The sequence below is a fragment of the Salarias fasciatus genome, chromosome 4 (genome assembly GCF_902148845.1).
Source record: "Salarias fasciatus chromosome 4, fSalaFa1.1, whole genome shotgun sequence".
NCBI classification, from domain to species: domain Eukaryota; kingdom Metazoa; phylum Chordata; class Actinopteri; order Blenniiformes; family Blenniidae; genus Salarias; species Salarias fasciatus.
Window position 1 is genome coordinate 12,035,560 of NC_043748.1, and position 21,506 is coordinate 12,057,065.

A 21,506-nucleotide genomic window follows, 5' to 3' on the forward strand; every position below is an offset into this window, starting at 1 on the left:
ATAGGTGTCCGTCTTCTGCCTGACGAGAAATAGTAATTATTACATGACTCTTTGCATAAGACATCCAGTGAAAAAGAAAGTAAGACATGAGTTGATGATGACAGCTGCCATAGAATCGCCCATTGATGTTAATCCATATACTGATATCTCCGTTTCTAATAATCTAAAATCATGGAAATATAAGGGCACTACTGTTTGATGTATTGCGCGTCAGATAAATGTTCATCCACCTTTGACACCACTCTATCCTGCCTAGGGGTCGCAAGGCACTGAAACCAAATGCCAGCTAAGTATGGGTGAAGGAAGAACACGCCCTGGACAGGCTGTCAGTCCATCACAGGAAAAAGGTCACAAATGAACCTCCCACACGTGCGTGTTTTGGACCAGAGCACCCTGAGGAGAGAATGCATGGTGCCCACAATTTGAAGATATGATCTTTTTGCTGGCCACACTCAGCAGTGCAGGGGTCTGTGCTCTTGTCCTACAGCTGGTTCAAATACCACTGAGACCTTTGTGTGTGGAGTTTGCATGTTCTCCCTCTGTGTGGGTTTTCTCTGTCCAAAAGCATTCTTCCAACAGTATTCTCAATGGACTGAAGAGTTTTGTTTCTCTTGAATGTCACAATAACTATGCAACTTTTAGCTTTCTGCAGAATGTCAAAGACAACGTTTTTGATTTGAAGATGAGATTATGAAAATCGTGTCCAATTAATTATTAGTGAGCTCCAAACAGGAGAAATTCCCTGAAGCATGGAAGAGAGAGGCGGAGTCTGTGGCACACAGGTTTATTTAACAATATGGTATATAAGTACGAAATGAGCCATTTGAACCAATTTGTACAGTGATTTCATTCTTATTTTCTGTATATTTACAGTACTGTCTAGCTGCATGACTTACATTAGAGAACAGTTCATCATCAATTCAAGTTTAAAGTGAGAGAACGTGATGCACAAAACTCTCTCTGAACACAAATCAGCAGTCAAACGAGTAATTTTCCCACCACAGGCAAAAGAGGTTCAGTACTTATGAGACTTTCGTTAGACTGAAGGAGAGACAAAAGCAATTTATGAACATCTGCAAGACAAACGAGGGCTCAGGCCAGTAGAAAGAAACATTCCGGCACTGGTGAACATGAACAAGCTTTGACGCAGGAGTCTCTTCCACCTGCGTTTGGTGTTTGGGTGTGTGTGCAATAGTTCCTAGATCTATACAAATACGTTAATCTCCTTTAGACTCTGCAAACAGGAAAGAAATTAAGGCTTTCCTAAAGACAGTCCCTTTTGAAAAATGGCATATTATAATAAATTAGCCAGGAACGAGGAACTGAGCAAGAGGTGAAACCTGGCAAATAATTCCAAGACAAATTATTTTACAGTCTTTAACACAAATACAACATTAATTTGCAAAGGTACAAAATAAAAAATAAAAGGAATAATAAAATGAAATATCTGTTTTTTGGGAAATTTTCTTTTCTAAAAAAGTCAATACCAGAGCTTAACAAAAGAAAAACAAAATTAAAACAACACAAAAACCAGGGCAAAGTTTTGCAAGGCTGGTCTGAACCAAAAATATATTCTTTGTGTCTATGTTTTCATCTTTTCAACAGCAATTATTATTAAACCACTCTGTGTGTTGTAAGAAAAAGTAGTCCTTGGTTTAGGGAAAGTTCACAGTCCATAGGCCTTGTAAGACTTGTATTTCTTCGAGCATTTTTTTTAATTCATTTATTTATTTTTTTTTAACACCAGCAAGTACAAAAAAAATGAGCAGAAAACACAACAAGGCCTTTCTTCTGTCTCAAAATGCTACAATCCTTCAACAAATTTTTCTAGTGTGTCTCCCGTCGTGTCCCCCACCATACCCATGTCATTGCTTAAGCCCCCCCGGTTTGGTGTGTTGAGCTGCGGGAGCATGGCGCTCTGCTCGGGGGTCCCCATGTGGCCCTGCTCCATGGACCCCGACATGGGGCCTCCGAGGCTGGGGTGGGGGGAGCTGGAGTGGAGGGCCCCGTGCTGGGGCGACGGCTGGGGCTGTATCCGCGGGGAGGGGCTGGAATGGGGGGCCTGCTGCGACGGCGGGCGGGGCGATTGCACTGGGGCCGGGGAGCGTACTTGGTTTCCCAGGGTGTTTGCCATGGCCGGCCCCGGGAGGTGGGCTCCCCCCTGGACCTGGCCTTGGAGCATGTGAGGCTGCGGACTCATGGAGTTGGCCTGCGCCGGCGAGCCCATCTGCTGCTTCATCATCTGCTGCTGCTGCTGCTGCTGCTGCTGCAGCATGCGGTGCTGGAGGAGGTTCTGGGGCCCGTCCATCCCCATGCCCGGCTGGCCCATTTGGGACGTAGGGGGAAGCTGCCCCATCGGACCCCCGCCTCCTTGCATAGCCATTTGCTGCTGCATCCGGAGCTGGGAGTAGCTCGCCGGCCCCTGCTGCTGCTGGGGGAACTGCCCGTGGCCCTGGGGCAAGGCGCCCTGCTGCTGCATCCGGAGCATCTGCTGCCGGCGGTACAGCTGAGGGTTGCCGTTCGGCACGGCGTTCATCATCTGGCCCTGGGGGCCGAGGGGCGCCATGCCCTGGGGGACCGCTTGCTGCGGAGGCGCCATTCCCGGCCTCTGAACTTGGTTTGCCATGGCCGCCATGGCCTGCATACCCGCCTGGGACCCCAGCATGGCTTGAGGATTCTGCTGGGGGGCTTGCTGCTGCTGCTGGGGCTGGCTGGCCTGGTACTTGGCTGTCCGCTGTTTAATGAAGGCGGCCATGAGGTGGGGGTTGGACTTGAGGATGCTGAGGACCTGCTGCTGCTGCTGCGGGGAGCTCGGAGACTTGAGGGTGCGCAGCAGATCCTGCAGGGCGCTCGGGGCGATGTTGCCCGGCATGCCCCGCGGCATGTTCTGCTGCTGTGGAGTCATGGCCTGCGGCTGGGTCCCCTGATTGGGCATCACCCCGGGCATCTGGAGACCCTGCGGCTGGGGCATCACGGGCATCACGGGCCTCTGCATGACCTGCGGCTGCTGGGGCATCAAGGCTCCTGGAGCCTGCTGAGGTGCCATGGGGCCCTGTTGAGGGGCCACTTGTTGCTGGTGGCCCTGCGGACTCTGCATGGGATTCTGCATCCCGGGACCCCACTGGCCCTGCTGCATAGCCTGCATCATCTGAGGGCCCCGCGGCCCCTGCATCATATGCATCTGGCCCTGCATGGAGCCCACCATGCGGGGGTGGTTCATGGGTATTCCGTTCATGGTGTAATTCAGCTGCTGCTGCTGCTGCTGCTGCTGCCTCGCCTTGGCTACGATCTCGATCTGTTTGGCCACCTTCAGGGCTGCCTGCAGCGGCGGCTGCTGCTGCTGCTGCTGCTGCGGGGGCGGAGGCTGCTGTTGGTGTACCATGTTACCCATCGGTGACTGCTGCTGATGGAGCGGAGATGACTGAGGCCCCGGTTTCCCCTGGGGCACCGGCGTCGGGGGCTGACTGTTACGGCCGTTGTTGGGGAAGACTTGGGCGATGTTGGCAGGGTTTGGCGGCGGCGGCTGCTGCTGCTGCTGCTGCTGCTGGGGCTGGCTGGGCATGGGCTGGGGAGTCTGGGGGGTGTTAGGCTGCTGCACTGAATTGGGGGTGTCGGGGGCAGCTGAGGTAGGTGGAGACGGCATGGGCATGCCCCGTCCGGCCATCGTGGCCATTCTGCGGCGCATCATCTGAGCCTGCTGGAGCCGCTGCTGCAGCTGCTGCTGACAGAGCTTGTGCTTGATGTTGAGGCAGAAGGGAACCGGACACTTGTTCTCCTGACAGTGCTTGGCGTGGTAGCAGCACAGCGCGATGAGCTGCTTGCACACGGGGCAGCCCCCGTTGGTCTTGCGCTTGCAGCCCTTGGTGTGCTGCACCACCCGCTTCATCTTCTGGCACGACGGCAGGGAGCAGTTGGCGTTGCGGCACTGGCAGGCGTGGACCAGCGACTGGATGCAGCGCTGGATGCTGAGCCGGCGACTCTCCTGGGGGCTCTTGGAGGCCTCGCCGCCCTGATTGTTGCTGTCGTCGTCCAGACCCAGGCCCCACTTCACCATCTGGTGCTCGTGGCCTTTAGCTTTGTAGCAGTTAATGCATAGGTCGTAATCCTGGTGACAGAAAGACAAACCATTAAAATCATGTCAGATTAAAAATGGCGTTAACGCTCCGATGCCAGAGGGTCCCCGAGGCTCACCTCGCAAACGGTGCAGTGCCAGCGCGTCTCCACGTGGTGCTTGCACTCGTTGCAGGTGTAAACAAAGCGGTCCTGGCCCTGGTTGTGCAGCTCCACCAGCATGCACATGGTGCTCCACTTGCACCTCCTCAGCGAGCTGAACTCCCAGTGTTTGTCCCGGGCCAGAGTCAAAAAGGCATCGCGGCCATCCATTAGGTCACAGGTCAGCAGCGGGTCGGGGTCCATTATGGGTGGCAGGGTGTTGATGACCGGCCCGGCGTGGAGGTGGATGACGAAGAACACCTGGCGGCAACAGGACAAGACGTGAGCAAATGCGGGTTTTCTTTAATGGTAATATGAAAGACACGGATATGTAATGAGATAATCTGACAGTGTGCGACGTAATTAGACTACTAATACAGATTTCTGACAACCTATTGTTCTGTGGCAAGAGATACAAACAATGCAAACAAATTATATAAGAACAAAGACTAATCAGCTTCATTTGAGTATATTTTGGTAGAAACAGCAAAAGAATAAAAATTAAGTGCGATATTGTTACTGTATATGTCTATATACTAAACATGCTCAAACATCAATCATCTGGTGAACTTCCTCACCTCCTTGTGTTTCTCCATCGTGGCGTAGAGTTTCTGCGACAAATCATTGGCTACATTTGGCATCCCAGGCTTTTTCTTATTGGCTCGACTGACGCTGCTCTTATTTTTGTTGGTTTTCTTGTTGTTCTTCTTTTTGGCATTCTTGCTGTCAGCCTGGGCTCCCTGTTAACAGACAAACGTTCAGAGGAACAAAGGATGAATACCAGCGAGATGAGATTACTCAATTAACCTGAGAGGGTGCTGAGAGCCTCCATATAATGACTACTTGAAGATGATAAAATGTCGAGTGGGAGACTTCAGCATTGTGCCGTGACAAGAGGCTCGAAAGAAAGAAAACCACGCCATTCACAGAATTCGTCCGACTTGCCTCCGTCATCTCAGAAGAGGCCGTGTTCTCCTCTTTCTTCCGCTCCTCCTCCTCCTGCTCCAGCTCTTTGATGCTCTCCTCAAGTACATTGGGCCAAAAGTCTCCCTCGAAGTACGGTAGCTCGTAGGCACTGGTCAGTCTGTCTTCTGTCGCCTGCTTGAAAATGTCCTGAAGAAAGGGTCACACAAGAATCTCAGACACAAAGTTCCTCACAGGGGCAGACTGTGCGTCATAGCAGGCCATTTGATAACCACAAATGAATTGAAAAACACTTTTGAGACTACAGAAAATAAAGACTGAAAGTGGGCAGAATGTTTTGTTTTCTAACTTCTGACCAACCGAGAACACTGAGACCAGTCAGAGGACTGACGTCATGCTCGTCTCTCAGCTCTGGAAGAGGCAACACATTTTTCTGTTCCGCTGACTATGAATAGACCTTTAGTACGTGCATGTGAATCTGTGTTGGGCCTGCCTTCCATCCCGTGTCACCTATAACAGGATCCAGCTGATATGGACGACCGAGGAGGTCGAGGCATCAAACCATGACTCTGCAGCGGCTTCCTGACCTTGTAGTCGTGTATGATCCTCTCAGCAAACGCTTTTTCCAGCATCTTCCTGTACCACTCCTGGAGCCTCTTGGGTTTGGGGATCTTCTGATCGGGAGGATGGCAGTGGAAAATGTAGTCGTCTCCTTCGCTGGGTGGACAGGCCCAGATGTGACCCGTCACGTACCTGTGGACCATTCAGATATCTCAGCCCCACTGACCTTGAGATAACGCTACATTTATTCCTTCCTGACTGGCAGGGAGAGAAACACGACACTTTGTGAAGTTAGCTTTCACCTACCCGAGTTTCTTCACGTACTCCAGGTAACCTATCAAGATCTCGTGATATACTGCAGTCCTCAGCAAGCGTGGCCTGAAGAAGTGAATACTGTCGAGGTATGATATGTAAACCCGTCTGAAAGAAACCAGGAACAACGTTAAACAAGCATGGAAAAATGCAGTACCCTCACATGAGAGCTGTTCTTTGACTGCAGCTTCACCTGGTATTTGGGAAGGGGCACTCTGAGCCGTACTCCTGGACGTGCATGCCGAAGAAACAAACGTCAACTCCGTCTATTTCCTCGAATGCAAAAAGTGCTTTGGTTCTATAAGGGAAGCTCTCCACCATCTCGCCCGAGTCTACAAACCTGCCAAAACCAAAACAACACAAGGTTAAACAACAGTTTTATACATGGCAAATAACTGAATTGGGGTCTCTTGTACACGACGACTGCAGATTCAAACTTGGAGTAACCTCACATCACATACACAAAGAGTGAGACTATTTCAAAATCAAATGAAAAGATGAAACGGGCGAGAAGCTTACCTCGACTTCATACCAGGCTTAATCTCCACTGTTTTGTCAGAGCTGGCGACGACTCGCACAAACACCTCGCCAGCTTCTGTGTGGTTCTGCCTTTTCAAGTACTTGTTCACTCTGTCTTCAATATATGTCCCCAACCTCGTGGACTGCAACCCTTCACGAACACACACACACACTCAAAATCAGTCCAAGTTTCAAACTCTGTGTGATTAAAAATGTATATAAAACCTACTTCTGGCAGAAAACTTGTTATCCTTTCTTGTTTTGTTGGACTTCTTCAGACAGTTATCACAGATGAAGCTGAAACAAGAGAGATTAAACGGTCATCATCAAATTACAGTAATGTGGTTTTCAAATTACACCAAGTACCATTTTAAGGTAAAAAAAAAAAAGAAGGTAAAAACTCACCCTGATGGCCAAATGACGTCGTAATGCAGAACGCAGATCTGATGCATCTTTCGTCCGCAGTCTTTACATTCAACAAACCTTCAAGCAGAAACAATAACATTATGGTTTATTTTTCTCCTAAACAAGCACAGAATGAATCATCTGCAGCTAAAAACACTCACGGTTCAGAGTCCAACATGTCGTTTTTCTTCTTCTCAAACTGATCTTTTGATATCATGCTGCACAGAAGAAAATAAACAGAGAGACAAGAAAGTTCATATTGATTCCTTTGAATTTTGCTCCCTTCCACAGAAAGAGTCTTGACAAGTCTTCCTGATGATCACTGGCCAGTGTTCAGACTTCCAGGCCTGGTAACTTACGTCTGTGACTGTGCCGGGTCGTCCCCCAGGGTCACACTGTTGCCCTGGATCTCATTGAAGCACTTCTCACAGAAGTGATACCTGTCGGCAATAAGGCCATATTTGGGTGAACTGCAGCCAGCACACACAGTAGCAGCACAGGCAAACCGGCGTACGGGTGGAAGAACGGCGAGCGAACGGAAGGGAATAAGCAGCGGACAGACCGAGAGACACACACAAACACACACACAGGCAGAGATACAGGTTAGTCACAATGGAAATGGTCACGATCCAGTCCCTCATTCAAACTGGAGAAGGAATGAAGGACAGCATGCTAAAAGGACACGTTAAAGACAGTAAATGATTGTCAGCAACAAATGAGACCATTCAACATAATCAAACTGCATGCTGGACAGTAAACGTGTCAGAACCAACGATCATTTATGACATGCAAAACACGCATCAAGAGTTGATGAATGGATGACGTGAGCGAGTCAGAAGGAGTGAAATTGTAACATGAAGACATTTTAATTCATCCTAAAACTTAGCAGCCTGTCAAATCAATTCTAAAATTAATATTTATTTATTTTCAAGTTTATCTTGAATCACAATTAGAGGTCTTGCAAAAAAAATGAAGACCCAAAGCTGCTTATCGTGCCTTAATGTAACCGCCAGCTATTTCGTGCCACACAGTGAAATGAACTCAGTGTTGCCCAAATATTATTGGACAATAAACCCACTGAATGCTCAAAAACTTTTTTCTAACTGATGATGATTTCAGGTCCTAAGCTATAAGTCGGTGAACCTCAGCGCTTTCACTGCTGGGTATGTGCAGCATTGGAGCAACATAAAGCTGCAATGACGGGTTTTGTACAGAAGGGGGCGCTTTGGTGCAGAAAAGGCTGACGATCATAAGGCAGTCACTCTCAGTCAGTGGCTTTTACCAGCTCCCATCAGGGAAACGTCATTTAAGGACTCAGAATGCATCCATACCTGTTCTGGTAGCTGTAGTAGGTGCCATCCCTGGAGATGGTGCACAGCTGTTTCCCATAGCAACACAGCGTCTGGGGTGAGAATTCATACTGGGGAGGAAAAACAAACACATTTCAGCTGGATGTCACCGTGACAGCCGTGGAGCATCCAGTGTCAATAAATTTCACAATAACGCGGCTCATGAACCAACACTGTGGGTGCGCTGGCGTGTCGGAGCGCCTCACCTTCCTGCCGCAGCAGTAGCCCAGGCCCTGCATGACGGGGTCGATTTCTGATTCAAACACCTCCGCCAGCTTGGTGCAGTACTTGTAGACGCGGGACGTTTTGCGGTTGTACAGCCAGGCGTTGTTGAACATGAGCCACACGTCGTCCACGTACTGCCACGGCTCCTGGTACTGCCCCGTGTCCAGCTTCCGCTTGATGGTGGACAAGTCGATAGGGTTCTTCACGATGTCGAAGTAGTCCTGCAGGAGCAGAAACAGAGGGGAAACATTTCCAGAAGTGCACTCACGACCTGTGAATTTGTGCATGAATCGAGAGTGGCGGGGACTTACAGGGATTCCCAGCAGCATGGGGTCAACAGGTTGTCTGAATGGCAGCGACTCTGGGTCTTGCCTGTAGAGGGCCTCGAGTGTTGGCATTAGGGCCTGTCTCAGCTCCTCCGGCTTGAAAACTACACAGAAAATAAATACGATAAGATGAAGGAGATAGTGTACAGCTGCCTGCAAAAATGACTCTATGGCAAATCTAAGTTAAACACAGCAAGAAAGGGACATTTTCTTTGTGGTGTGTAAGAAAAACAGGAGGAAGACAAATCTTTGTTGAGAAAAGCAGCAGTTTACGTCACTTGATGTTTAAGGAACACATGAGATGAGTGTTCTTACTCTTTTTTCGGTTCTGAGAGGGGGAAGTGGTCGATGAACTGTTGTTGGCCCCACTCTCCTCCTCTTCTTTGGGTTCAGCCTTCACCTCTGGCTTCTTCTCCTCGGTTTCCATTGGTTCCTGCTTTGGTTCAGCTGCGTCTGGTTCCTCCTTTTTCACCAGCGGAGGTTTGGTTTCATCATCCGGCTGCATGAGCATAAAGACCGACAAGTTAGCAAACCGACAAACACTTCAATGGTTCAATAATAACAGTACTTAGCACTAAAATATGTTAAAGATGAAGCTCGTACCTCCATCTTAATGTCACTTTGCTTCTTCCCAGAGTTGCTGTCGTCATCTTCATCTTTTACTTCTGGTTTGACTTCAGTGCCGCTCATTTCAGGCATGGCCTGCTGGGAGCTCAGCTCGGCCACGGAGCCGGGGGTCGGCACTCGGTTGTCAATACTCGCCGCTGCCTGGGACAGCTTCAGGGAGAGAAGGCGACATTCTGGTCACTATGTGGATCACACATTGATGATCTGATGAGTGCTGATGAAAGCGTGAGCGGCTGGAAAGCGGCTGCCTGGGGAGCGTCTCGGGTGTCTCACCGGCGTGCTGGGGTGCTGCGCCTGCACTGAGGTGGGCTGCGGTATCTGGCTGGAGGGGTCGGTTTGGGGCTGCGCGGGCGTCAGCGGCTGGGAGGGGTCGGGCGGCGTTCCCATGGCTGAGGGCGGGCCGGGGAGACTACTGGGCATGTGAGTCGGGGTGGAGGAAGGCCCCCCAGCGGAGCTGGGGGTGGAAGGCTGCGGAGGCACCTGGGCCTGTGGGGGAGCGTGATGCTGCTGCTGCTGCTGAGGCTGAAGCTGCTGCTGCTGCTGCTGCTGCGGCTGCAGGCCAGCAGAGGCATTGGGTGGAGGGGTGGTACCCAGGGTGGGCTGGGCGGCGGGGCCACAAGGCAGCTGGGAGCCAAGAGGGCCCAGAGCATTCATAGGGAGGTTAGAGTTTTGTGGCTGCAGGAACAAAGAGGGACGGGACTATTAGCACGGCGAGATACAACAACACAGAAACGCAGGCGTGGACTGGCAACCACGGGAGAGACGTTCAAACGGGAACATGCACGTCCGGGGTTAGGTGCAGCACGGATCGCAGTCTCACCTGTGAGACGGCAGTCTGAGACATGGCCTGTCCCATGCCCACATTCATCGCTCCACCTGCAGAGACGGGGAACTGGCCCTGTGGCAGAAACTGGCCTTGGCTGGCAGGCTGCGGCACCATGTTATTGGCATGACTACCCATCATCCCTTGAGTTTGCGCCATTCTTGACGGCGACATGCCCATCTGGAATGTGAAAGCATTGATAAAAAAAAAATAAGACATGACGAAAAATTATGACCTAAATTTCTCCAAAACATTTCCTCAAAAGAAGAAATAAAAATCCCGAACTAACCGCTGACACAGAGCTCATGTTCATCTGCTGCGGATGGTTCATGGGGGAGGGAGCCCTCGCTCCCATGGGCGCCTGAGACATCTGTGCGTTCTGCATTGCCATTGGGTTAAACTGATTGATTCCTGTGGGAGCAGATACACAATTATCTACCTGATGAAAATGCTTGGGAGCTCTATTAATTTAATATTCTGCCTCTTGCTGGGCTGGCAGGGGGGTTTAACCAAGCCTATTTCTAAGTCCCAGGTCCAAGTAATTAAATAGTGTTAAATGTTCAGGGGAAGAACCTTCACGTTATAAATGTTCTTATAAAGTCCCACTATATGGAAGAACTCTGCATGTAGCAGCTATTGGAAAAGATTGCTATCAGAGCAGAGTGAACACATACCTTGGGGCACCTGCATGCGATTCATTATCTGATTTGGCATGCCGGGCATTGGCACAGGTCCATCTGAAAGAAGGCAGGATGGAAGATATATTCCTTCAAAAGTTGTTCTTAGAGTATTTTTGGAAAACATCCAAGTAGTTGTAATACAAAAATACTTATAGCTACATTTACAGGGGTCAAGTTACTCACTGGGGGGTCGCACAGCCTGCCCTGGGCCCATGGGGCTGGGCTGAGCCATGCCAGGCTGCTGAGGTCCAGCTGGGCCCACCATGCCCGGCTGTTTCTTAAGCCGCGAACGCCTCTTCTCCTCTAGTTCCTTCTGGATCTTGTAGATTTTTTCTGCCAGAAAGTGGTAGTACTCATCCTAGTGAGAGGACGAGACAAATAAATATATTCAAGAGTGATCAGTGTTCAAAGAAAAAGCATTAAGAGGGAAGAGTATCTCCCAGAATGTGATTTGATGCAGTATGTTGAATGTACCCTGCTGTTGGCCGACTCATACATGTCACCCTCAACCTTGCGTGCGTACGCAACCAGGTTTTCCATTCGTCGGTCCTTCAGTGCTGCAGGGTCTGGGGTGGGGAATATGGCTTGTACTCTGAAAGGAATTAAACAGATGACAATGACTTAACGTACCGCGAACTTCAGTGTCTGCGAACAGCTTTTGTTCCGTCGGACTTACAGTTTGTGCACCAGGTGGGTGCGCAGGTCCTGAGTGACGTGTTCATGCCAGGCCTTCCTCACCCCGCTGGCAGAGAGAGGGGTGGCCGCAGGCAGGTTTCCCATACCTCCTACTACTGACCCATCCGGCATCAGCTGACTGGAAACACAACGGCAATGTCACTTCGCGTTATTAAAAAACAAACCCGCCCCCACTGTGAGTGTACCACTGACAGCACAGACACGGGTCTTACTTGTTGAGTGTGTTGGATAGAGGGAGTCCGAGTGCAGGCCCGTCTGGTCGGAGGACGCGTTCCCCATGCCCCCTGCCATCTGGCTCATCTGATTAGCTCCTGAGGAAAAAAAAACAACAACAATTAGATGCAATCATTCACAAATAAATCAGCAGAGCATTTATTGTGAAAGGAAAAAGAGAGAACAGTGACGGTACCGAGGGTGTTCATGTTTCGGAGCTGCTGGTGCTGGGGGCCCTGGGGGTTCTGCTGAGCCGGACCCTGGCCCTGACCAGAGGGCTGGTTGCCGTACGGCAGACCCAGGGCCGCGTAGGCCCTCTGCATGGAGCTGGGATCTATGTGCGTGGCAGCGCTGTTGATGGCTGTGGCACTCGGCTGGCCCTGTCCGACGGTGTTGATGGCGTTCTGCAGGCCGGCGCCGGGGGAATTTAACATAGCTGGAGAGACAACGCATGAAAATGACACATTCAAGGTTACTACCAATGTAGTGCAAGGCCAGTGGGTCTCTGATCAGTGGGACATTATACTGCTTAAAAATATCTTTAAAAAAATTTAAATGAAGATCATAATGATTATTTTATGATTGTAACCTTAAAATAAATATATGTGGAGCTCATGATTACAACCATGACACCATGTTGGCATTATACAATAATAAAAGTAAAAAAAGTCTTAAAACTCTTAAACTTGTATTAATCCAGTGGTCATATTTGGTAAAATCCTCATCCTGCCTCATTTCCTTTAAGGTATTTTTATACAGGACAGTACTGTTCAGTTATGTATAGCACGTAGCAATAGGATGGTATAAGACATTTATAGAAATTGAACAAGAAATGTATTCAATTTCAATATATTCAAGCTTTAAATTGTGAAATATTATTGTTAGTTCAGCTCTGAACTTCATAAAATAGATTTCACTGTAAATAAATAACACCTGATCTTTATACGCACTGACATGAACTTAAAAAAGACCTTAAAACTGCTTTTTTTCAAAAATCATTGATTGCAAGAAGAGTTGAGATATACTGTCAATACTATATTTAAATGTAATGATTGGAAAAAATATACTATAATTTGTAAGCAAGCAACTGTTTTAAGTAATAAGAAAATAATTTCATATTCTCAATTATTAAAAATCAAGACATAATTAGGCATTTTTCTTAATTTCTTAAATGAATCTTGTCAACACATAAAATTAGAAAAATTAAGTTTAGCGAAATAAAATAAAATCAACTACTGAACAAAGCTGAAAAATGTGAAAAAATAAGTGTCCATATTAAAAAAAAAATCACAAGAACATTTACATTGCAACGGCTTTTTCCAATTTGAAAAAAATACTGCACCTTGCAGAAGCAAAACAAACCCACATCTTCTTGTTCCTCCATTTAAAATCCCTGCAGCTCCCTGCTGTGTTGATTGCTGACAGGGAGCACGCTGCCTCTGAGGGGGATTTAAATCTGTCATAGGGCGTTTTGGCCAATTAGAGCGCACGCTGCCCCGAGACCCTGCCCCCACTGATGGCAGCGCCGCCGGGCCCCTCCCCTGGGTGTCAGATAACAGGCCCAGCCTTTCCAGAGGAATCCTCTCACTGTCGGCGCTCCGGCAGCCGCCGAGCCAGCACAGGGTTGTAGCAGAGAGGAGCAGCCTGCAGGTGGCGCCACTCCATACTACACACATCTCCTCCAGGCACCCGGTGACTTATGACTGCTTTGTTAAGCAGTAAGCAAGGCATCTGGGATTTTTTTTTTGGCATTACAGCCCCCATTCAGAAATTTGAAGCTGTTTTATACGGGTTGACTGATGAACGGGAGGAGCCGAGAAGAGCTGCTGGCGTTACTCACGCTGCTGATTCCTCTTGTCACTTGCGTTCTTCAGAGGCAAGCAGACGGGACAGTCGTGTCGCGTGCAGTTCTTCCAGTGAGAGATGATCTGTCTGGATGATGCACAGTGAGCCACTGGAGGAGAGCGAACAGAGCACAGAACACAGAGTGAGATGGGACGGCGAGGAAAACGGCGCTGAACTAACAGACACGAGGGCCACTGAAGCCGGTAATGATAAATTAGGACTGCGAAATCCAATGAGCAAACAGGGTGAATGCTGTAAAGCTATAAATTCAATCTTTCATTGACCATCAGTGTTTATCCAGTGTAAATATGGGAGTTCAAAGTTCACGGGGCACACATGACCTCCGCCGGAGCCCACAGCTGTGAGGGGAAGCTGCTGCCTGCCAGGCTGAAACTTCCAAATGTAACACAATCATCGTGACAGCCGTGTAAAAGAGATTAAACTGCTCACACTGCCAGTCACTGGGATTTCTTCACTTGAGGGAGAAGAGCGGCTCTATTCAAGCGATAACCAGTTTTATGCTTTAGACTGTACAAAGTAATCCAACCATAACATTTGTATTTTGGATTAATCGATTTTTCTGTAACTCCATTGAAAGTTACATTATCTGTTGATTCCATTCAACTTCTTTGGTTGGAGGTCAACCACATATAAGAGTATTTAATCATGCTGAAAAACTAAAGGTAAAAGGTGCTTAATGTTGTTTGGAGGAGACGTTTTCCACTGAGCTCGTCCTGTAGTATGTAAATCAAATGGCACAGAGCCCACAGCACAAGCTTCAATTATAAGATGCATGATGCACTTAATCTGTCAGCCCCTCCAGGACCGAGCTGTCCTGAGGGTAAATCTTCTTCTTTTGTCTACCGGCTGTTCCCTTCAGGGGTCGACACAGGACAGGGGGTAATCTGCCCCACATCGACTGCTAGACCAATCGCCTCCTGTACAGTACGTCCAAGAACCTCCTCTGAGGTCTTCCCAGCAGTTCTATCCCCAACATCCTGAACCCAGCTCGTCTATCATCTCTCCTCAGCCTTCTGAGCCCATGCACTTGGTCTCATGCCTGTTCTCTTTCTACAGTACAGCCCTGCAAACACGGTGGTGTTCATGGAGCCTCCCATCTTGACCTGTCACTCACCACATGGAAGGAGAACTGACTCAGAGCTGATCCCTGAAGGAACCCCACCTTCAGCCCATTTGTCACTCCAACCGCACACTACACCATTATCTCACCGCCCTCAAACATGTCCTCCGTGACCCTCTCATGCTTTCTGCCGCTCCTTTCTCATACAGTACGATACCTTTCGTGTCAATAACGCAGGAAAGTAACATGTTGGTAAGTTTGTAGTGAGAATCTACGGAAAATCCAGTATTCCCACAGCCCAGGAACATGGATATCACAGCAAGTTTTAACATAAAACCTTGTAAAGTAACGAAGAGATAAGATTTTTCCACGGGCACTCACCCTGGCAGGACTTGCCGGCCTGGCAGTGGGTCATGTGGTTGAGAACGTTCTTCATGGTGCGGCAGTGGGGCAGAGTGCAGGCCCTCAGGTCCCCGTTGGCCTGCTCCCGCCGCTGGCACTTGTGAGCGTGGAGCAGCAGGACCAGCTGCTGCTGAATGAGCTTCCGCTTCTCGGGGTCGGCCGTCGGGCCCGCTGACACGCCGCCCGCCCCGGGGACCATCCCCATCGACGCTACCTGCTGCTGCATCTGCGACTGGAGAGGGAGCGTGAGAATACACGGCTTAGGCAGGCGTCGCCGTTATCAACTGTTCAGGCTCGGACGGATCCAAACAGCTAACAGAAGTAAAACCACTGACAAATGGTATTAACCCTTTAAGCTCAGACCGGCCCGCCGGCGGGCCGGTCAACTTCTCCCGATCATTTATTAATTATTTTGCATATTCCACAGACGTACTATGTACCGTTAGAAAGCTGATATTCTCATGAATCCGCTGGTATAAACCACTTTCAGATGTGATTACCACAGCGGGTAATATAAACACATTTGTCCAACATACAGCAAATTAAGTAAACAGCGCAACTCACCTTTGGAGGCTCATAACTGATCACAGATGATCCATAATCCAGATAATCCAGCAAAAACTGCCACAGTACAAGCGTATGCATCCAGGCAAAGCTAGAAAGTATAGCCTTTTGTCCAAAACATGTCTTGAAATAAGCAAATAATCCAGAATTAGACGCGCCACCGCGCGCGCACGCGGCGCGTCTCTCCGCGTGCGCGTCCGATAATAATCCATTTTTTTATCAGATAAAAACATCCAGACGTCTCTCCCTCACTCTGAGGATATCCAATATGGCGACTGATCGGTTTCCGTTGCTTATTCGTCAAATTTCAACCAATCAAGTGACTTATCCCTCCCTCCGATGGCTAACCAGCCAACCGCTGCCGAAAATGATGGACCACGTCATCGGTCGTCATCACTCGTAATCAACGTATTCTGAGCCAATCACATCGGTAGAAACGTTTGACTGACAGGGCTGGTAGCCAATGAGCTTGCTGAATGGCTGGCTCGCCCGCGAGCGGGGTTTTGTGACTTCTCAGATATCTGCTGAGGGATGCACCTGCTGTCTGTCCCTGCTCCTCTCAATCTGAGGGCCTTATCCCACACTGAAGCCTCTCTGAAGTGATTTTTTGAGTACTTTAGGAGTTTCTGGAGTGAAAATAATATAAAAACGGGCCAAAAACCAACATATACCATTGTACAGAGGGCATCCAGGGGGTATACAGAGGATGTCCAAAATTGACCCCGCCGGGGCATAGCAGTACAAATACATGTGTGAAACACTCATTTCTTGTAGTACTGCTCTGACATTTTGACCTGAACTATGTAAGACCCCAGGCTTTAGCAAAATTGTGTTTTCAAGCTTGCACAGTGCTTCCACACTTATTTCCAGGTGTTTTAAGAGGGAAAAAATTCAGGCGAGAATGAAATTCATCCTAATTCAGTGTGCTGCAACATAAATAAATCTGTGGCAGTAGCACCTAGAGTAATTCTGACTGCACTGGGTGAAAATACAGGTTGTCAGCTTTCAAATGAGACCCCAACCATGCATGTACTCCAAACAGTTCAAGAACAGCATTCAGTTTACTTTGGGTATGTCTTTAGTTGAACTTTTAGGCGAAAATGGCCCCGAGCTTAAAGGGTTAAAAAAGGCACCAGCACCAGTCTGCAGACGGCGGCCATTTGCTGCGACTTTAAAAGAGCCTCAGTTGGCACGCGGCAGAGAGCAGAGCGCAGGGCAGAGGAGAAAACTCAACACCAGTCGGCCACGGCTCCAGCGAAATCTGCTTGTATGCAGGACAATATGTGCGGTTTCCCTCACACCTGTTGAATGAGCAGACGGGAGCAGAGCGGCAGGAGTGCGCTGTCCCCGCTTCACCCTGAATTCACCAACATCTGAGGTGTGACGGCGCATCTGTCTGGTGAATCATCGGCGGCGGGTAATTCGCCAATCGGGGGGGGCGACAGCTGAGAGAGCGCCCACCCACTCGCCGAGCAATTCAACGACCCGGCAACCTGAATTCACAGCGTTTCAAAAAGGCTGCGGTGGAAATTAAAGCAGGACAAAAGGCGTAAGCTCCTGCGGGGAATGTGTCATGGCGACAGCAGCGGGTTTAAATGAATCAAACGAGTTTTGTTTTTAGTTTATCTCAACAGAGTGAGTTCTTTATGTCTTTTTTTTCCCCAGGACCAGTCTGACACTCACCATGTTTGGCACGCCACCCGCTCCCTTCAGCTCCGCGGGGAACTGTGGCAGGTTGTTGGAGAGAGCCGCCTTGTTCTGGAGTTGTTGGGCGTTGACGCCCGCTGCCCCCATCTGCTGCACCCCGGCCGGACCGTACTGCTGGCCAAACGGCGCTCCAGACATCGCCATCTACAGGAGGCAAACAGGATAGACGGAATCTATCTATCAATCAATCAATCAAACAATCATTATATGAAAAGCTACCAACACATGCAGTTTGGTGCAATATGAATTGCTAAAGAGGTTATAAAAAAGGTGGTATAAATCCAGTGCAGTACAGTACAGAAGTTCCTCCCCTATGTTAATTGATAACTTTCTTTTATCATTAATAATGAGGTAACATCAAGTCCTTGAATTCTCCGCCTGTATAACTGTTCAAATTAGAATCAAGATGGTGATTTTTTTTGCTGCAACGACTTAATTACAATATTATCAATGTTATCATTTAAAAGAATGGCTTTTCTGCAAATGAAATGGCATGTTTTAATCCAACAGTCAGCTGCTCACCAGGGGGCAAAAAATAGACTAGCTCTTCACTGTGCTGCCTGACTGAAAGTGCAGCACACTCAGTGGATCGGATGAAGACAGATGAACGGAAGAGTGACGAACCACGAAGACACAAAATGAACCGGACAGCCCTTAAGGAGTTTCCAGATCTATTCAGGTAAGTTTCACAAAAAATGGGAGCTATTTAAAAAATCCAAATACTTTAGGTTTGGTTCAACATTTGCCATGGAAGTAAGCATCTAATGCCTCCATGGGCCCAACTGAATGCACCTACAGCCCGATAAAACAGCAGCACTGACTCCAGAGTACAGTTAAAAGCTGAAGCTCTCCAGACGAATGTTGATTTTGGTAATCTGCTTTGATTTTAGTGTTAGGCTAGTCTTCATTTTAGTTTTAAGTAGTTTTAATCACGTTCAATTTCTTTCTCCTGCAGTCAAGTTTTACTCGGCTACAAGTCTTACTTTAGTCAGGTTAACCCAGGACTGTTTTCCTCTAATTTTGGTCCACGAAAACTGATGATATTTTAGTCTAATTTTAGTCAATGAAAATTGTATCTTACTGTCTTTTTAGTAATGTAATTCTATTTAATCAATCAACATAGTATAATTTCCTGCCATTGTTCTTTTAGTCAAACCCATTTCACAAATCAAACAAGTTTGTCTTACTATTATATTATTGATACCATCTAAACTCAAGAGCACACCCATTCCAGACATGGAAGATGCTCTGGTTACACATTTTACCAACCAAACCTGTAGGCACACACGCAAAAATTTAAATAAAATAAATGAATAAATACCACTAAAAAAATCATATACTCAGGTTTTACATACACAGAGAAAGAAAGTGCATGAATGTAATTCACAAAATTTACAGTGTGTGTCTCTTGCTTCATATAAACTCAAACTCAGAAGAACAACACAGCAGATGACACTGACTGCATACAACTTTATGCAACTGGAACTTCCTGGATGTCTTATTTTAAAACTGGCTGCCACACTTGCCAAAAAATAAATATCTCTATCATTGTCCAATACAAAATTATTTCCAAACTGTTGGGGCGGAGCTAGCCTGGCACGCCAGACTGTCTCTCCATGCTCAGGGATACATGGGGAAAGTCTGGGACCGCGCAGTTTGAATCTGAATTCTGCCCCTGCAAACTTCTGCCGGGCCAATCACAGCCCGCGAGAGGCGGGAGTTAGCGATGCGTCATATTATACCTCCCCCAAAACAATCATGATGGCGGCCGCAACACAGCGAGGTTTTACCACGGCTCTGTCTGAAGTTTTGAATCAACGGAATTTGTCGCTGAAACCACAGCAAGAATCTGCTCTGAAGGATTTTCTTTCTAAGCCCCAAATTCCACCGCCGCGTCCCAGAATCGCCGGTGTAGCGGCGGATCACCAGAACGCCGGCGCGCGCCACGGTGCTGGTGATTCGTTCTAGGTTTATTTTCTGCGCCGCCACTTCTGAACGGCGCGGCGCGGCGCGGCGCTGCGCGTTGACTTCAGGAACAAGATGCCGGCGCGGTGCGGCGCTTTAGCGTTCGGTGGAATTTTGGGGTAAAACGGATGTAAAACTACACGCCACGATCCCATGTTTTGGACTACAAAACGACTACAGAAGAAAGAAGCGCTGCGTACGTCGCATTGTGGTTGCGTCACAGCCTTGTTTCTTGGATTGGTTCTCTCCGCTCAATAGTCCCGCCTCTCGTTGCCAGTTTGAAATGCTGCCCCAATGGCGCGGTACCATATGTGTGTAACACATAAATAAAGTCAGTCTGGCATGTCAGGCTAGGGCGGAGCGACCCTGGTCCTACCTGACAATGAGACACAGCTGAAGTCATGTGAGCAAAGAGAAGCTGAGATCAAACTCTGATGGTGTCAGATTGGGGATTATCTCTCAGGGGTGTCAGAAGCCTCCAGCTGAAGCAGATGATCGGACTGTACCATGTCCATAGGGGAAAGTTTAAGGCACTCTGCTCTGCCAGCTTCTAATTCTTACATCTTGAATGAAACTCACAATAAACTCACAGAAGACACAGAGCCAATGTAATCTTATGCAAAACACAGACTTTGGTTAATTACAGAATTTTCCATCAAAAGATGTTGTTGTCAACTTCTGATTGGAATCATAGGCAGAATTATTATTGCAAGAAGAAAATGAGAATAAAATAGGCGGGTCTTCATATACAGCCCTGCAATCGTCGTACCTGTTATAGCTGTTCACTAAACGTTATCTTCAAGTTTTTATCTCCAATATATTAGATTCAATTATAAACACAAGCTTTAGAAGCTCATGCCTAAACTCCAGTGTCTAGGCATATTCTCATCCATCCAGGTAGGACTCAACCTAGATCAACTGAATTAGATCAAAATAGATCTAAACTCGTGCTAATTCTTTTTTTAATTTTGAACTTTATTTCCTGTAAAGACTTGCACAAAAAAAGAAACCTCAATGCTTAATATAATCAAAGCATCACTGAAGCTGTTGATGTTATGATCACATATTTTAATGGAAATTAAAGTCTGAATCAAAACCGTGTGTGAACCGTTCCAGCCATATTCACTGCCGTAGCTTAAACCCGACTCCTGCCTTCCTCCATGGTGGCCAAAAGCAGCAGCGAGAGCGAGGCGATACGGCATGAGAGAAAGAGCGGTGTGCAGGATGGCTGAGCGGAGCCGAGCCGAGCGCTGCACTGCCGCCCGCCCCTCCCCCTCCACTGCACACACACAGATGCCTGCCTGCTGCCTCCCTCTCATTCACACATTCAGCCTCCTCACAGACGGGTTCTCCCACTTGATGATCTGCACTTATTACAGGGGAGTGTCGGCAGGCGAGGGGACCGCGCCGCTCAGAGAGCCGCTGTTTGATTCATTATTCGACGGTTTTTAAAACTGATAAATGCCGTCAGTGATTGGAAAAATAGACATCCTTCTCAACATGGTTGAATTATTCTATAGGAAACATTTTTGATCCAAAGTTGCATTGCTGTTGTATTTTCCAGAGAAAAGCTGTAATCACACCATGGTACAAGTTTCATAGCCCAACTATAATCACTGAAAATACCAACATAAATATTTTTTTCTCGCAAAATTTAAACTGTGAACCCATTCTTATTCTTAAAGCTTTGGTCTAAAATAAGTCATAATTAACATTCTCTAATTCTACACACACACACACACACGCGCGCACATATACAGTTCAATTAATTCTTCTAATTTGCTTCAGTAGTTTCCCTTGATTTTTCCTCGGTGGAGTATTTCATTTGAAAAACATCCACTTAAATCCAAACAGATGGATGGAAGTTAAACTAGAACAACCCAATCTGCCACATGAAAGAACAGGTCCAGCACAAAAACGAGCTTTTCTGTTTTGGAAAGAAAAAGTTTTTCTTATCATGTCAAACTTTCTCAAAAGCCAGTCACACTGATCTGTTGTACCATTCATGCACAGAATGACTTTTTTTTTTTAATTAATGTGAAGCCAGTTGAAATGACTAGAAAATAAAAT

General features: G+C 47.7%; 1 protein-coding gene across 2 annotated transcripts in view; it reads right to left on the reverse strand.

Annotated features, from left to right (window-relative positions):
- Window positions 1-1,052: 1,052 nt before the first annotated feature.
- The window catches only part of crebbpb (CREB binding lysine acetyltransferase b), a 32,559-nt gene continuing 12,105 nt past the window's right edge, over window positions 1,053-21,506 (reverse strand). Inside the window, exons 3-31 of one of the 2 annotated variants that reach the window (XM_030089177.1) lie at window positions 17,448-17,615; window positions 15,180-15,432; window positions 13,713-13,826; window positions 12,069-12,308; window positions 11,861-11,970; window positions 11,640-11,773; window positions 11,438-11,555; window positions 11,147-11,321; window positions 10,958-11,020; window positions 10,573-10,694; window positions 10,281-10,463; window positions 9,734-10,135; window positions 9,437-9,610; window positions 9,149-9,332; window positions 8,819-8,937; window positions 8,489-8,728; window positions 8,265-8,353; window positions 7,293-7,373; window positions 7,095-7,151; window positions 6,934-7,011; window positions 6,758-6,825; window positions 6,529-6,679; window positions 6,203-6,349; window positions 6,004-6,117; window positions 5,724-5,889; window positions 5,158-5,325; window positions 4,791-4,952; window positions 4,192-4,473; window positions 1,053-4,105 (exon numbers count right to left, since the gene is read on the reverse strand). In XM_030089177.1, the coding sequence (XP_029945037.1) occupies window positions 1,805-4,105; window positions 4,192-4,473; window positions 4,791-4,952; window positions 5,158-5,325; window positions 5,724-5,889; window positions 6,004-6,117; window positions 6,203-6,349; window positions 6,529-6,679; window positions 6,758-6,825; window positions 6,934-7,011; window positions 7,095-7,151; window positions 7,293-7,373; window positions 8,265-8,353; window positions 8,489-8,728; window positions 8,819-8,937; window positions 9,149-9,332; window positions 9,437-9,610; window positions 9,734-10,135; window positions 10,281-10,463; window positions 10,573-10,694; window positions 10,958-11,020; window positions 11,147-11,321; window positions 11,438-11,555; window positions 11,640-11,773; window positions 11,861-11,970; window positions 12,069-12,308; window positions 13,713-13,826; window positions 15,180-15,432; window positions 17,448-17,615 (6,663 nt within the window). In that variant the 3' untranslated portion in view covers window positions 1,053-1,804. Of the gene's footprint in view, window positions 4,106-4,191; window positions 4,474-4,790; window positions 4,953-5,157; window positions 5,326-5,723; window positions 5,890-6,003; window positions 6,118-6,202; window positions 6,350-6,528; window positions 6,680-6,757; window positions 6,826-6,933; window positions 7,012-7,094; window positions 7,152-7,292; window positions 7,404-8,264; window positions 8,354-8,488; window positions 8,729-8,818; window positions 8,938-9,148; window positions 9,333-9,436; window positions 9,611-9,733; window positions 10,136-10,280; window positions 10,464-10,572; window positions 10,695-10,957; window positions 11,021-11,146; window positions 11,322-11,437; window positions 11,556-11,639; window positions 11,774-11,860; window positions 11,971-12,068; window positions 12,309-13,712; window positions 13,827-15,179; window positions 15,433-17,447; window positions 17,616-21,506 lie in introns of both variants that reach the window. The other variant, XM_030089178.1, reaches the window with a different exon arrangement.